At 32.7% G+C, this 13,179-nt stretch overlaps 1 protein-coding gene and 1 pseudogene across 1 annotated transcript; one reads left to right on the plus strand and one right to left on the minus strand.

The window, feature by feature from the left end:
* Positions 1-1,143: 1,143 nt before the first annotated feature.
* On the minus strand, positions 1,144-3,764 carry LOC120191463 (annotated as a pseudogene).
* Positions 3,765-10,962: 7,198 nt separating this feature from the next.
* Positions 10,963-11,941, plus strand: LOC120191456 (protein FAM135B-like). The gene is made up of 3 exons (XM_039194403.1): positions 10,963-11,117; positions 11,196-11,281; positions 11,692-11,941. The coding sequence occupies exons 1-3, from the start codon at positions 11,047-11,049 to the stop codon at positions 11,913-11,915; spliced, it is 381 nt and encodes a 126-aa protein (XP_039050334.1). The 5' UTR covers positions 10,963-11,046; the 3' UTR covers positions 11,916-11,941.
* Positions 11,942-13,179: the final 1,238 nt, after the last annotated feature.

The raw sequence follows: 13,179 nt of genomic DNA on the forward strand, positions 1-13,179 counted from the left end.
TGACATGATGTTTGATAATAGCTCTGAATCATTCAGAATGTATTTTGATGCTGAATCATTCAACACTGTTTTGCTGAATCATTCAACACAATCTTCATTCAGAGGTTAGAAATAAACACGCTGAATGCTGAACGGTTTAACATTCAGCGCTAAATGATTCCATTCAGAGCCAAATAAACAGCCCCTAAAACATCAACTTAGTGGCAAATTTAGAAGGCATTAACCATGATCCAAGTGATTTTCAATGATTAAAGAAATGATTGTTGTTTTTATTGATTTAGGATTCGAATATCATTAATTACAAGATATTTGAGCATTTATTGTTAAATAATTAAGAGTCTTTAAAACACACATTATCACTTATAATCAATCTCGATCAATTTAAAAGGAAAAAAGTGTTAAAATTAGCGTGTTTGAAAATTTGAAGGTTTCTTTATTACCTAAATCATCATAGGATAATTTATTTGTTCCATTTTCCTTTTCATTTGCAAAACATCATAACTTCTGTCAACATATAATTGAAAAATATTATAATGTATTACCGTGAACTAGTAAAAAATTGAGAACTATAAAAAAACAACGATCAATTGGTTGGATATAGAATTAATAATCTAATTGATCTTATCACTAATTTAATCTAATCATCATTAATTTTACATAACAACGGGTTAGAATTCAACAATAAATTGAATTATGGAGAAATACAATGATAAATTTCAAGTCAATGTCGTAGTCTTATATTTATTTTGTTTAGATTTCTATACCCCATATTCTGGTTATATTAAAAATGTTGTCAACAGCGACTTAAATAATTTCGACATTCTTTTTATCTGTTTTTTCATTTGAATATAGGGTTAGCTTGTCTTCCAGATTAGAACAAATTTTAAGAAAAGGTTAGTTTTTGCATTACGCTTTCTAACACAGATACGGATTTGGAAATCAAAAGAAAAAGTTAACTAAATTACAGTTTCCACAGATTTCTTAATATTTAACACAGAATTAAAGCATTGTAGTCCTTGAACAAAAGAAAAAGAAATTACACTTGTCACTAATTTCTTAATATTTCACACGGAATCAAAGCACTGTAGTCCTAGAACATAAAAAGAAGAAGAAGAAGAAGAAGAAGAGAGAGAGAGAGAGAAATATATTCATTCAATCCTAAGTCGAAAATGGCTTGTATGTCTTGAGGCTTTGAATCAGTCCTTGAACAGATCCAGCAGCAGCAACGAGCGAAATGATCAAGCATATAATGCTCAGAATTTTCAGCCATATCCACCTGAACGAATACTTGGGCAATTTCGTTTGAGCAATGTGCATCTCTATCGGGAAGTAGACGGTCAATGGCCAGAACGAGCCAGCCCCGATAAGTCCTAAGAAATCGTTGAAGAAGGGAAATAACATAGCTACCACGGCTGTCACAATAACATAGGCTGTCCTCCACACCAGCCTGAAGAAGTTGACGTTATAAACACCATAGCATGGAATATCAACGGCATGCTCTCCTGTAATGAACTTGTTTTCTGGCCAGTGTCTGGCACACCAGCTCTCGATGAATCCGAATAAGGGTTGGGCAAATACCTGGATAGATGTAAACCAGGTTAGACCACGAAGTCATCAATGGGATGAAATTTCATATATATATATGTATGCGTTTTACCTGGTAAGCACCAATAAGATGGATGGCAATGCAAATGTTGGCGAAGTCGATCAACCAAAAGGGCTCATAGAAGCCGAAGCCAGTGAGGAAATTTCCTGGTGCGTCGTTTCCAAAGGCTGCATATCCGACAAGGCCGCAAAGGACATAGAATACAGTGGTCGTTGAGACACCGAGGGTTGTTGCTCTCTTCATTGATTTGTTTTCTGGTGGGCTCGATTTGATCGTGTCCTGAGTTCATAAAAAAAAAGTAAGACTTCTAGATACCTCTGTATCCCTTTTTCAGCATGTGTTAGTTATCGATTGCGATGAATCGAGAGGCTGCACTTTGAAAAGGTGATTATTTTCCGAGACGGGACAAAAAACAGTTGATACTCAACTATATTGGACGTCACAATCTACTGCTAATAGGTTCATGATAACTGATAAAAGAAAAAAGTTGGAGAAAAAAAATAAAGCTTTCACTTTTCCTTTTGGAAAATGCAATAGAATCTATAGGACCAAATTCTGAAACATTCTGATCCATAGGAATCTTTGGATCTCAGCATCTTACAATCCTAAAAAATCATATTTTTTGTATGCACATGTGAAAAAATGCAGGGGAGATAATCATCTCAGCATTTCATACAGACATTTAACTAGGCACAACTTCCATGCAATCATCGCATTATCTTATATATACAAATTCCTGACAAACTGAATTTTATATATGTAAATACTTGCCTGAATCTCAACTAGCACGGTAGAAAATGCGTAGGCAAAGGCAATGTCTCCAATAGCTTGGAATGTCCTCCAAATCTTCTGAATCCTGACACGTCCACCCCTACTGTCACTCCAGTTAAGGTTGTCCTTACATGTCCCCCACCTTGATGTTAATTCAGGGGAAGAGTTAAATTTAGATTAAATTCGAACAACTCTATCAAGCAAATGAAACAGAAATTGATCGATGGTTTTGTTTGTTGATTTAAGGTGGAAAGAGAGCTTCACTGTCATTCTTATCAGCTGTTAAAGTTACCTGCAACTTTGGCGATGGACAGTCCAAGACCAATGGAAGAATAAGCAAAGGACATGATGGCAGCTAGAATCGATAGCCATGAAAGATTGTGGAAGTTCGGGATCTGGCTGAGAACGATCTGGATGCATGCGAAGATGATCATGAAAGGGTTGTTCGATGTTTGGCACTTCACATGATGGCCATGCTTGTGGAAGCAATTTGACCTTTTGACAGCTCTGATTACAAGCAAAAGAGGAGACCACAAAAGAAACAATTAATAAAACCAGTGAAATTCCAACAATTTAATATGCAGGAGAATTTCAAACTTACACCATGCTAATTGATGCTGTGATAGTGTAACCAATGGTTATTCCGAGAAGATTAACATACTGAGCTAATCCACAGAGTTGGACTTTTCTTCCTCCTGCGAAAATATAAGCATTGAATTTGATGTTTCATTAATGATTTCTGTGGGATTTTGGGAATGGATTGAATTATCTACACGGGGAAAATTTTTCTCTTAAAAAATATCGTATTTTCTTGGAAGTGTAAACAATCAGTTAATACGCTATTAATGCGGTGGAATGAGTACCTAAGTAAGCTTTAACAGCATCCATGTAGGTGTAGTTTCGGTTTCCATGGACAGGATCAGGAGCCCTATAGCAATCAGCAAGAAGGGTGGAGGTGAAGAAGGTGATGAAGGAGAAAGCCATGAGAACTGCCGGTCCAGCCACCCAACCCAATTGGGCAATAGCCCACGCAAGAGATAGCACTCCAGATCCAATCACGGCAGTGATAATATGAGCGCTTGCAGTAAGCCAAGTCCCTTCAAATAAAAAAAAATCAAAGCAGAATAAGGACCATGCAAAGAAGGATAACAATGATAAGCATTCCAAGGGAAGAAGAAACAAATAAGTACCGTACCGGTTCTTTTGACTCGACCATCATCATCCAAGTTCTTGCCGACATCACCATTCTCATAGTCTCCGGGGTTTCTCTCAATGGACATGCTAGCCTTCTGCATCTCTTTGGCCATCTCTTCAGCCTCGAGGGTTAAATGATAATGAGTTGAAACTAGCGTAAACTAACGGGGATGAAAGAAAAATAAAACTGGCTCTGAGGATAGTAAGAGAAGATACTGAGTTGAGAGAGAAAGACAATCGCCATATATAGGCATCGTTGGAGGCTTGGGAGCCGTGGGGCAGCGGAATCATTGACAGGGTAGGAATTGGATTAATAGAATTTGAGTTTTGGATTGATTTGAATTTAGTAAAAAATATAAATTTAATTATCTCAGTATAATAATAAAAATATTTATTTATATATATTGAGAATAAAAAAATTAAACTATTAGATTATGAAGTGTCCGCACTCTCCATCCTTTTGTTCCGGGAAATGACATTTCAATGTTAACCATCCAATGTGGTATTCCCAAGCTAACCACAACAAATCAGGGTTTTGATTTTTGACTTTGCCACTAATATTTACTACAAGTAAATTACTTCTTTTCCCCAACACACTGAGGAATACATATTCTTTGGATCCAATCTAATATCTTGCTTTATTTTACTCTTAGGCTCTTCGTTACTTTTTCAACAGGCTATATAGAGTGTATACATATAATATATATAAATAATTAGGTAGCCAACCATTTAGTCACATTAGCCATGGAATATGGAAACGTTTTAGCACAACCATGGACCGTGCTGGTAATGGGGCTGCTCGCTATAATTATAAGTTCCATGACTTTTAACATTTATAATGGCCTGCTTGTACATGTAATAGGTGACAACACTTTAAAGTGTATATATCTCCATACACTGGTATCACTTTCTTGTGCACTCCTCACGACTTGGATGACAAAAGATTTATATCATTCAACTTTATTCAAAGATACTTTTAGCTTGGGTCTGATTTCATTTTCTATCTTGACTTCTGATCTTTTGATTAATGATAATTCATTGAGATAAATGACAATTTTGTTAGTAATTTGATTGATTTAACTGGAAGTTTAAACAGTTTTTGATAAAAAGAAGAAGAGACTGACATATCCCCATCAATATAATGAGGGCAAAGCAGAGTAACTAAAACCCATACGCTACAATCTATAGTTGATGGGTTATATAATATTGATGCATCTCAATTCTCAAAGGAACAAACATCCTGCAGAAAGGACAATGACTTGTTTTTAACTAAAACAAACATTCAAAATATGATGCGAAATTGAAAAAAAAAATGACAAGAAACGGCTGACTTAACCAGCTTTGCTTACTTCAAGTTGACAAGTTAACAGAAATACAGTGATTCAGTTGCCAAGTTATCACTCACTAGTGGCGGCCAGGCATTTCCAGTGAGTTTCCCTTTGGACAAATATCTCTGAAGCAGAGCTCATCTGCTTTCCTTTTCATTCTGTCTCTTTTACATTTTTATTCAATGCAAGTGGGAATTAGATGCACCGAGTTTTTATTTGGAAATCAAATGCCCAATCTCGTGTAAGGAAACACTTTGTTTCATTAAATAAAGTAATCTTGTTCATGATTCACGGCCTACCTGGCACGTTCGCTGCCGCCTATAGACCATAACCAAAACCACCACTTACGATCATAATAATTTCCACTTTAAGAATTCGAGTTCGTTTATCTCATTATGCACTTTTTGACACAGGTGGTGTGATGCACGAGTTCAACCATGTCTCCGGCAGCAGTCAGCGGTGGATCTATGTATAAGGTAGGGTGGGCACGTGCCAACCTGACATCTGATTTTTTTTTATGTTAAATATTCCAGATCCGACAGCTCTGAAAATTGCAAGAACTGGACAGATTTTTTCAAGATCACAACAAAAAGGTAATGAGACACAGAGGAGGATTCATCAAAGATGGTGGAAGGAATGGTTGTAAAGGATTGGATGACAATAATAATAATAATAATAATAATTCATAGACTTTTTAAGCGGAAGCAGAGCACGAGTAATGTCGTCTATCTTATCGCCAGCAGGTTGCTTATGGCTTTTGCATAAAGGATGACAATGAAATAAAAAATATGGCCCCCCACCACACTGAGACGTGCCATTCTTGGATTACGACTGAATTAGATAAAGCTGACTCCGATTCAGAGGGGTCTACGGATGGCCATGGCGGCCGCCCCTCTTTGTTGCTCATATGTTTTACTATTAAAATTGTCATTTTTGTAATTTTAACTTTTTATTATTTAATATTTATTATTAATGAAAATTTAAGAATATTTTTACAAAATTTTAAGAAAACATTATTACTATTATATATATTTATAAAATTTAACTATTTAAAACAATTATAATCAACATTTAAAAAATTTCACTATAAAAATCAATAATTGTAGTGAAACAGACAGTAATTATTAGAGTTTTATCCAAATTTAATATATCTCAAATTAATTATAGAAAATATGAAATTTAATTTGATTGCAAGTAGGGATTTCATTCTATTTTATATTGATCGAGAATAAGAAATATAGTTTAAGTAGATTTATTTTGTAATCATATAACTATACCTATATAAATAGATACTAGAGTGAGATTAGATAAAAAGTTGTTCGTGTTACTATACCAATGAGAATAAATTTTTTCTGCATGTAATATTTTTTTAGAAAATTTATCACGTAATAACTTGATATCTAGGAGCCAATATCTTTTTCTCTCTCTCCTTTTTCTTTTCTTTACAACTTGTGTAAATTTCTTTATATCAAATCAATTTTTTATTCTTTGATTTTATTTAGTTGTGGCGACATTGATTTTGATGTTTGTTGTCGACCATCGATTGCCTTTTCTTTTTATTTTTTAGCTTTTTATCTTTTCTTTTTGTTTTTTAGCTTTTCTTTATGACATTGATTTTTATGCTTGTTGTGGCAGACTAACAGTATCTTTAATGGCTTTTAAGATTGCTTCAGTTGGCTTAGCACAGTTCTGGAATACCCGCTTGTTTCTCTCTTCCCAAATCATGTATACAATAGCGTTGAGAGCAAGTTTCATGACCAAAGTTTGTAAAGATTTGCCTTTCCACAGAGAGCTAGCCCGAGCCATGAAAACCTCCCAAGAACAGTTCTGGAATTGCAAACAAGATAGTGAAAACACACCTTTCCAAATGGCGTCAGTAGTAGAACATTTGAGGAAAAGACGCTCTCTTGTTTCCTGTTCAGAATTGCAGAGCACACATTGAGATTCGCTGATGAGTCCAATTCGCAGCAGTCGATCTTTAGTTGGGAGCTTGTCAAGGAAAGCCATCCAAGAAATGAGGCCGTGCTTGGGAATGTGCATGGGAAACCATATCAGATTCTGCCATGGTACTTTATCTTTCTTTTCTCATATTGAATCCCAAATTTGACTGGTTTTACTTGCAGCTGGAGTAAGAACTTGAAGTGCTTCGGTTCTGAGTTGGAGGAGTTTCTTAAGGCTCCAACTTGCAGAGCACGTTTTTCAACGTCTTTTGGTTGTGACACATTTTTCAATGTCTTTTGGTTGTGACATGTTTTTCTATATATATATTTTTATAATTTTCGCTTGTTTGACCGTTGTTGGATTTGATATCGCTACGGCTGATCAAGATGATACTTATTTGTTATAATGATGATCTTCTCTGCTTTAGACCCTCGGATTGATTTGGATACACGTTTTGTGTTCATGAATAATTTTCTCACGTCCCTTGACTCTTATTTATAATTTATCGGTGGTCTTCAGTAGCTTCGTTCCCTTTTGTGGTTTGTTGTCAATGAAGTTAGATTTGTTCGTATCTTTATCCTTTTCCTTTATTTGTCCTTGTGTGATCTAGGTAGCTAATTTTTGTGTTAATGGTCATAGGAAAATGTTCTAAATATAATTTAGTTTACATTTACAATTATTGTTGTAAATCTTTATTCTAATTCTGAATATTTTATATTTTTAATAAAACCAGTTACTTTCTTAAAAAAATACTAAATAATAACTCAAATCACATTTAATCAATTAAATATTTAATTTTGAGATAGGTTTAAACTCAAATAGAAGTAATAACATTATATTGTATACGAATATTAATTAAATTTATATAGATTGCTATAAAATTTAAGACAAAAAGATTAATATTTTATAGAGTTAACTATCACTTATGTTTATGTTTTGTTTACTTTTCCTCATTGATTTTAAAAAATAATATATGGTCAATTTGTTTTAATTTAATTTATATGTGATCACTATCAGTTAAGTATTTTGGTATGATCACACACTTAGTTATTGTTATTTACATATTCTATCAATTTAGTCATATTTTTAATAAATTAAAATTAATGTAATCTTCCACTCAAATTAAAGCTAAAAGAATTTGAACCTAAACACTTGAGAAACCAAGCATATACCCAAGTCAAGACCAATGTTTGGTTTAAAATAGACAACATGATATATATAAATACTTAACTTAAATTCATAATATTTTATATATATGGGCTTTAAAAATATTTTTTATATTAACTTATTAAATATATTTTATTATTAAATTAATTTAAAAATATTTTATTTTATTGTATTTTAAAAATATATATTTTATGTTAAAATAGTTTGAAGTTAAGATAAGAATAAAATATATTTAATAATTTAAACTAATAAAATAATATATTAAGTAAATTATGATAAAAATATATACTTTGAAAAGTTAAAATAATAATAAAATGTATTTTTAAAAGTTTAGATTAAAATAAAATATATATTTTTAAATAAAAATAAACTATTTTTAAATTAAGGTAATAATAAAATAGATTTAATAAGTTAATGTAAAAACTATTTTCTAAAGTTAATATATATATTAAAAGTATAATTACATTGAGACAATATGTAAAAGTAGGATTAAATTTATTTTAATTTAATAAAAATAAGAATTTGAACACAAAACATATTTTCTGGGTAAGTAGTACCAATATTGTATGAACATTATCGATATTATTCTTAAGGTATCAATACCACAATTAAGAGAAGTATCTATACTCTACTGGTAGTATTGGTACCATGAAACCCTAATATCGATATTGGTGATCCCAAATGTTTTTAACAATTAGTTTATTTAAATATTACAAAAGCAGTATCGATACTCCTAGTTCGAGTATCGATATTCTACGTCCTGAGCAGTTTTGTTTTGTAGAAAATTTATCTTCAATGACTTCAAAACATTCCTAAAGGCTAAAAATGCTACAAATTCATTCCAATATATAAAAACAAGTTTAGGGTACTCAAAGAATGTTACAACACCTATCTAAGCAATCAAGATCAAGAGAAAATTTTTTTCACTCTTTATTCTTTCTTTTCTCTTGTACATAGTATTTTTGTAAGCTCAAATTGTAAACACCTACATTTGAGAAGTTTTTCTTGTTTAAATTTTTTACTTTTTGTAAAAGGGGTGATTATAGTTTATCCATTGAAAATTAGAAAATTTGTAAATGTTACTCTTGAGTCTAGAAAATAAAAATAGTGAATTTGTTGTAAATTCATTAGTGTGGAGCTAAGGTAGTGGATATAAATTTAGTTTAGAAGTCGAACCACTATAAATCATTGTGTCATTTTTTCTATCTTTTCTCCTCAATTCTCAATTTTTAAAAAACCAATTCACCTCCTCTTGGCAGTTTTCGGTTGATCGATCGAGCCAAACAAAAACTACTTCAGATGGTATTGAACTTTACACGTTGATTCTTTTATATCACTTAACTTCCAATTTTATCAATTATAATATTGAACTTTAATTTTACATTCAATTATGCCACTTCGTCATTAAGTCACTAACGAGATGATTACATGACTAACGATTGTTGTCGTACTAAAACGAAGTCGTTTCGTTGCTATTGTTCTGATGTTTGAAATGACATCGTTTTAGACACTGAACTAATTTTATGGGTGTATCGATTTTGTCACTTAACTTTTAAATACTTTTGTTTTGGCACTGTACTTTCTAGCCGCCATCAACAACCAATCTTTGTGACAAAATCGATACCAAAATATTCGTATTTCACTCCTCATGATTCTCATATGATTAGTTTCCTAAGAAACTCACTCAAAATTGATGAAATTAGACAAAATAATTTATATAGTTTTTAGATGTTTGGAGACTTTCTTAGATTTATGAGATTTGTGGTGTTTGTTTGAAAATCTGAACGGTGAAAAGTATTATTTTGAGAAGACGAACAACGTACATCGAAACTAATTTTAACCAATCCTAGGATAATAAACGTGAATGAAATACAAACATTTTGATATCAAATTTACCTCGAAATATGACCGAGGACGGTCGGTGCTTGGTTGCCGGAAAGTGTAGTGCTAAAAAAGAAAAATGTTTAAAATGTGAGTGACAAAATCGATATACCCCTAAAGTTATGTGTCTACAATAATGTCGTTTTATGTATCTGAACAGACGCACTTAAACGATGTCATTTTGGTGTGGCTGACCACGTCAGCTACCGTTAGTCATGTCATCGTCTCGTTATTGGCTTAACGAATGAGTGATATAACTGAATGTAAAACTAAAATTTAATGTTATAGTTGACAAAATTAAAAGTTTAATTGTATAAACGAATCAACAGACAAAATTCAATGGTCTAAAGTAATTTTCCCCTTTAAATAAAATTAATCTAGCAGGCTCGTATTATATGCATGCAGGGTAATTAAATCGAACTCTAAAAACAACACGTTGAAACATGAAACATTATAAATAAGGAAAAGGGGGTAATTAAACAAAGTTGCAGATCTAAGCCCAGGTTTGTCATATTCTGTTTCTATCTCGTAATTTCCTCTCTTGTGCTCATCATTTCTTTTTAATGATTCGTGCTTATTTTAAGTTAAACATCAAATCGAAATTTCTCTTTTTTTTTAGGGTTGTAACGTGTAAATTAAGATTCATAATTTTATTCTAAACAGCGCTAATTCGATTTTGTTTATAATATCCTTAAAAAAAGGCTAGAGTTACGTTGGTTTAAACAGCAGCATTGTTATAATGTAGCAGCCTTTAATGCAAAAACAATAGTAGTGTATGATTAACATTATCATATTTAAATTCTAAATTGAAGTTCTTAAAAAGAGTATAATTGCTCCTTTCTTAAATGTTGTTCATTACAATTCCTTGTTTGCAGCTTTCCGTATTGTTAAGAAGCATTTGATGGTACAGAGAGTTGCTAGAGAGTCCTCTTCTTTTACGTGTGGTTTCTTTTGTTCTCTGATGGTTTACTTGGGAGTGAAAACAAAGGAGAGAAGAAAGTATTGGGATATTTGATTATTTGTGTTTCAACATCATGGGTGGTCAAGTGGTTTGAATAATAGAGAAATGAAGAAATAAATACATGAAAAAGTAGACGACGACAAGCAAAAAGGTTACCAGATGCAGTGCCGGCCCCGGGTAAATTACAGCCGGTGGTCATGTTGGATACTACCCACGAGATTGCAATTTACATCCATAGGTTTCATAACCTTGATCTTTTCCAGCAAGGGTATGGTGGAATTCTTGTGTTTTCCTGTTGGTTTTGGATCCTGCACACCGTCATTCATATGTTCATTTGAGTGTTTAGATGGTATCGACTCAAGATTACAGTCAGATGGGACAATGAAGCATCTACTTCTCTCGCTACGCCTTCCAGAGTCTTACAATATGATGGTAAGTTGTTGAAATAATAGTGTTTTTTTCTTCTAAAACATTTGTCTTAGGTTATAAATTTGCTATTTGTTGTTGTTTATATTATAAACATTTGAAATGTTGATACATTCTAGTGTTTTGTATTGAAACTGGTCCCTCTAGAGACCTAAACAGGGACCTTGCAATTTACGAAAGAATTTTCCATGCTAAATTCTGATTCAGATTCAGCGGAAGCAAACAAATTTAATTTCCTTTGATACTTAAATTATGACCAATCATTGATTTTCATCTTTGTTTAATGGTGAATATATTTGGAACTTTATGTTGGTTTCTCCTACTTGTTTTAAAGTTTGTTTATGCTCTCAATGTATAATGTAATAAGTTTTCTCAACCAGCATTTCCCCCTAATTAAGACTAGAAAAACATTGCAGCTCCAAACTTGGGTTGTGAGGCTGGTGGATATGGAGTATGGAAGATCGATGAAAAAGATAACAGTTTTGCAACGCAGCCTTTTCGAGTCAAATATGCAAGACAGGATGTTCTTTTATTTACCATAGTTGCATTTGATTTACCTCTTAAGGAAAAAGAGGTAGGCAATCTCTCCTTGCTCATATCCACATGCGCAAACATCACACTCCCTTTAGCCGGAGAGTAGAGCACATAAATTGCAGAACATACTCTATAGACCTTCATTATGTTGACTTATAGTAGTCTGTGATAGGCTTTGATTCTTAGCTTTATGGTTAAGAAAAATTTTGGTAGATTTGAACTAACTTGAATCAAGAAGGATGCACAGAAGTGTTTGTTGATAATCAAGCTGAAATTTCATCTCTAACATTCCTGTTTTTCATGGAAAAACCAAACACTTCAATATCAAATTACTTTTTCTTAAAGAAATGCAAAAGGAGGGGTTAATTGGTCTAAAGTACTGCAAATCTAAGCTTCAACTAGCTGATATATTCAGAAAGCCTCTTCCAAGAAGCAAGTTTGAATTTCTTAAAAGAATGAAGGGAAGAAAATACATACATTTTATTGAAGTTGAAATGTTGTATAAAATAACAACCTCATCCTAAAATCAAGCAACAACCAGATTTATACTAAACAAACTTCTAAAATTTAAAATCATAAGGTAATTAAATTTTGAAAAAAGAAAAAGAAAAATACAGTAAGATTGTTTTGACTAAAACTTGCAGCATCTGAAGCACAACTTCGACACTCCTCCTTAGTTTAGTTGTTGGAAACTCCAAGTTTCTCTTTTAAGAAATTCAAACTTGCTTCTTGTAAGAGGCTTTCTGAATATATCAGCTAGTTGAAGCTTAGATTTGCAGTACTTTAGACCAACTGACGCCAGACAGAATAGTGATTATCCTGCAAGCGCTCCAACAGATGATTCACAAGAGAAAATTCGCCCAAAAAAATCCAGAGAAAAAAAGTCTCTAGGGTTTAATAAAATATTATCAAATCAAACAATCCCAAAATCAGTCCACAAGCCGAACTGTTATAGCCAAAAATCGTCTTTATTCGAATTTTACCAAAAATAGCAAAATCCCGAAAATCACTCTAAATTGAAATTCGAAATAAAATAAGCAATCTCCAAAAAATCCAACCTAAATCGGATTTAAATTGACTTCCTAATTGACAATCGAAATATTACCATAAATAGTAAAAAATATCTAATTCTAGTGATTCGGAGGGGAAAACGGCAGAATTTGATGTTGAAAAAAAGGCCACATGGAGCGTAGCTCATGTGGAGAGCGTGCGCGTCGAAAAGAGCTTTCCGGATTGGGGTCTTATGCGCGATTCTGACACCTGTAGCCAAAGTTATGGCCAAAAGACTGAAACATACTCAAAACGACCCCAATGAAGAACATGTCACAATCAATTCCCGCCTTTGCGCTGATCTGCCAATTCATGGTATC

The sequence above is a fragment of the Hibiscus syriacus genome, unplaced genomic scaffold (genome assembly GCF_006381635.1).
Source record: "Hibiscus syriacus cultivar Baekdansim isolate YM2019G1 unplaced genomic scaffold, ASM638163v2 tig00116969_pilon, whole genome shotgun sequence".
NCBI lineage: Eukaryota > Viridiplantae > Streptophyta > Magnoliopsida > Malvales > Malvaceae > Hibiscus > Hibiscus syriacus.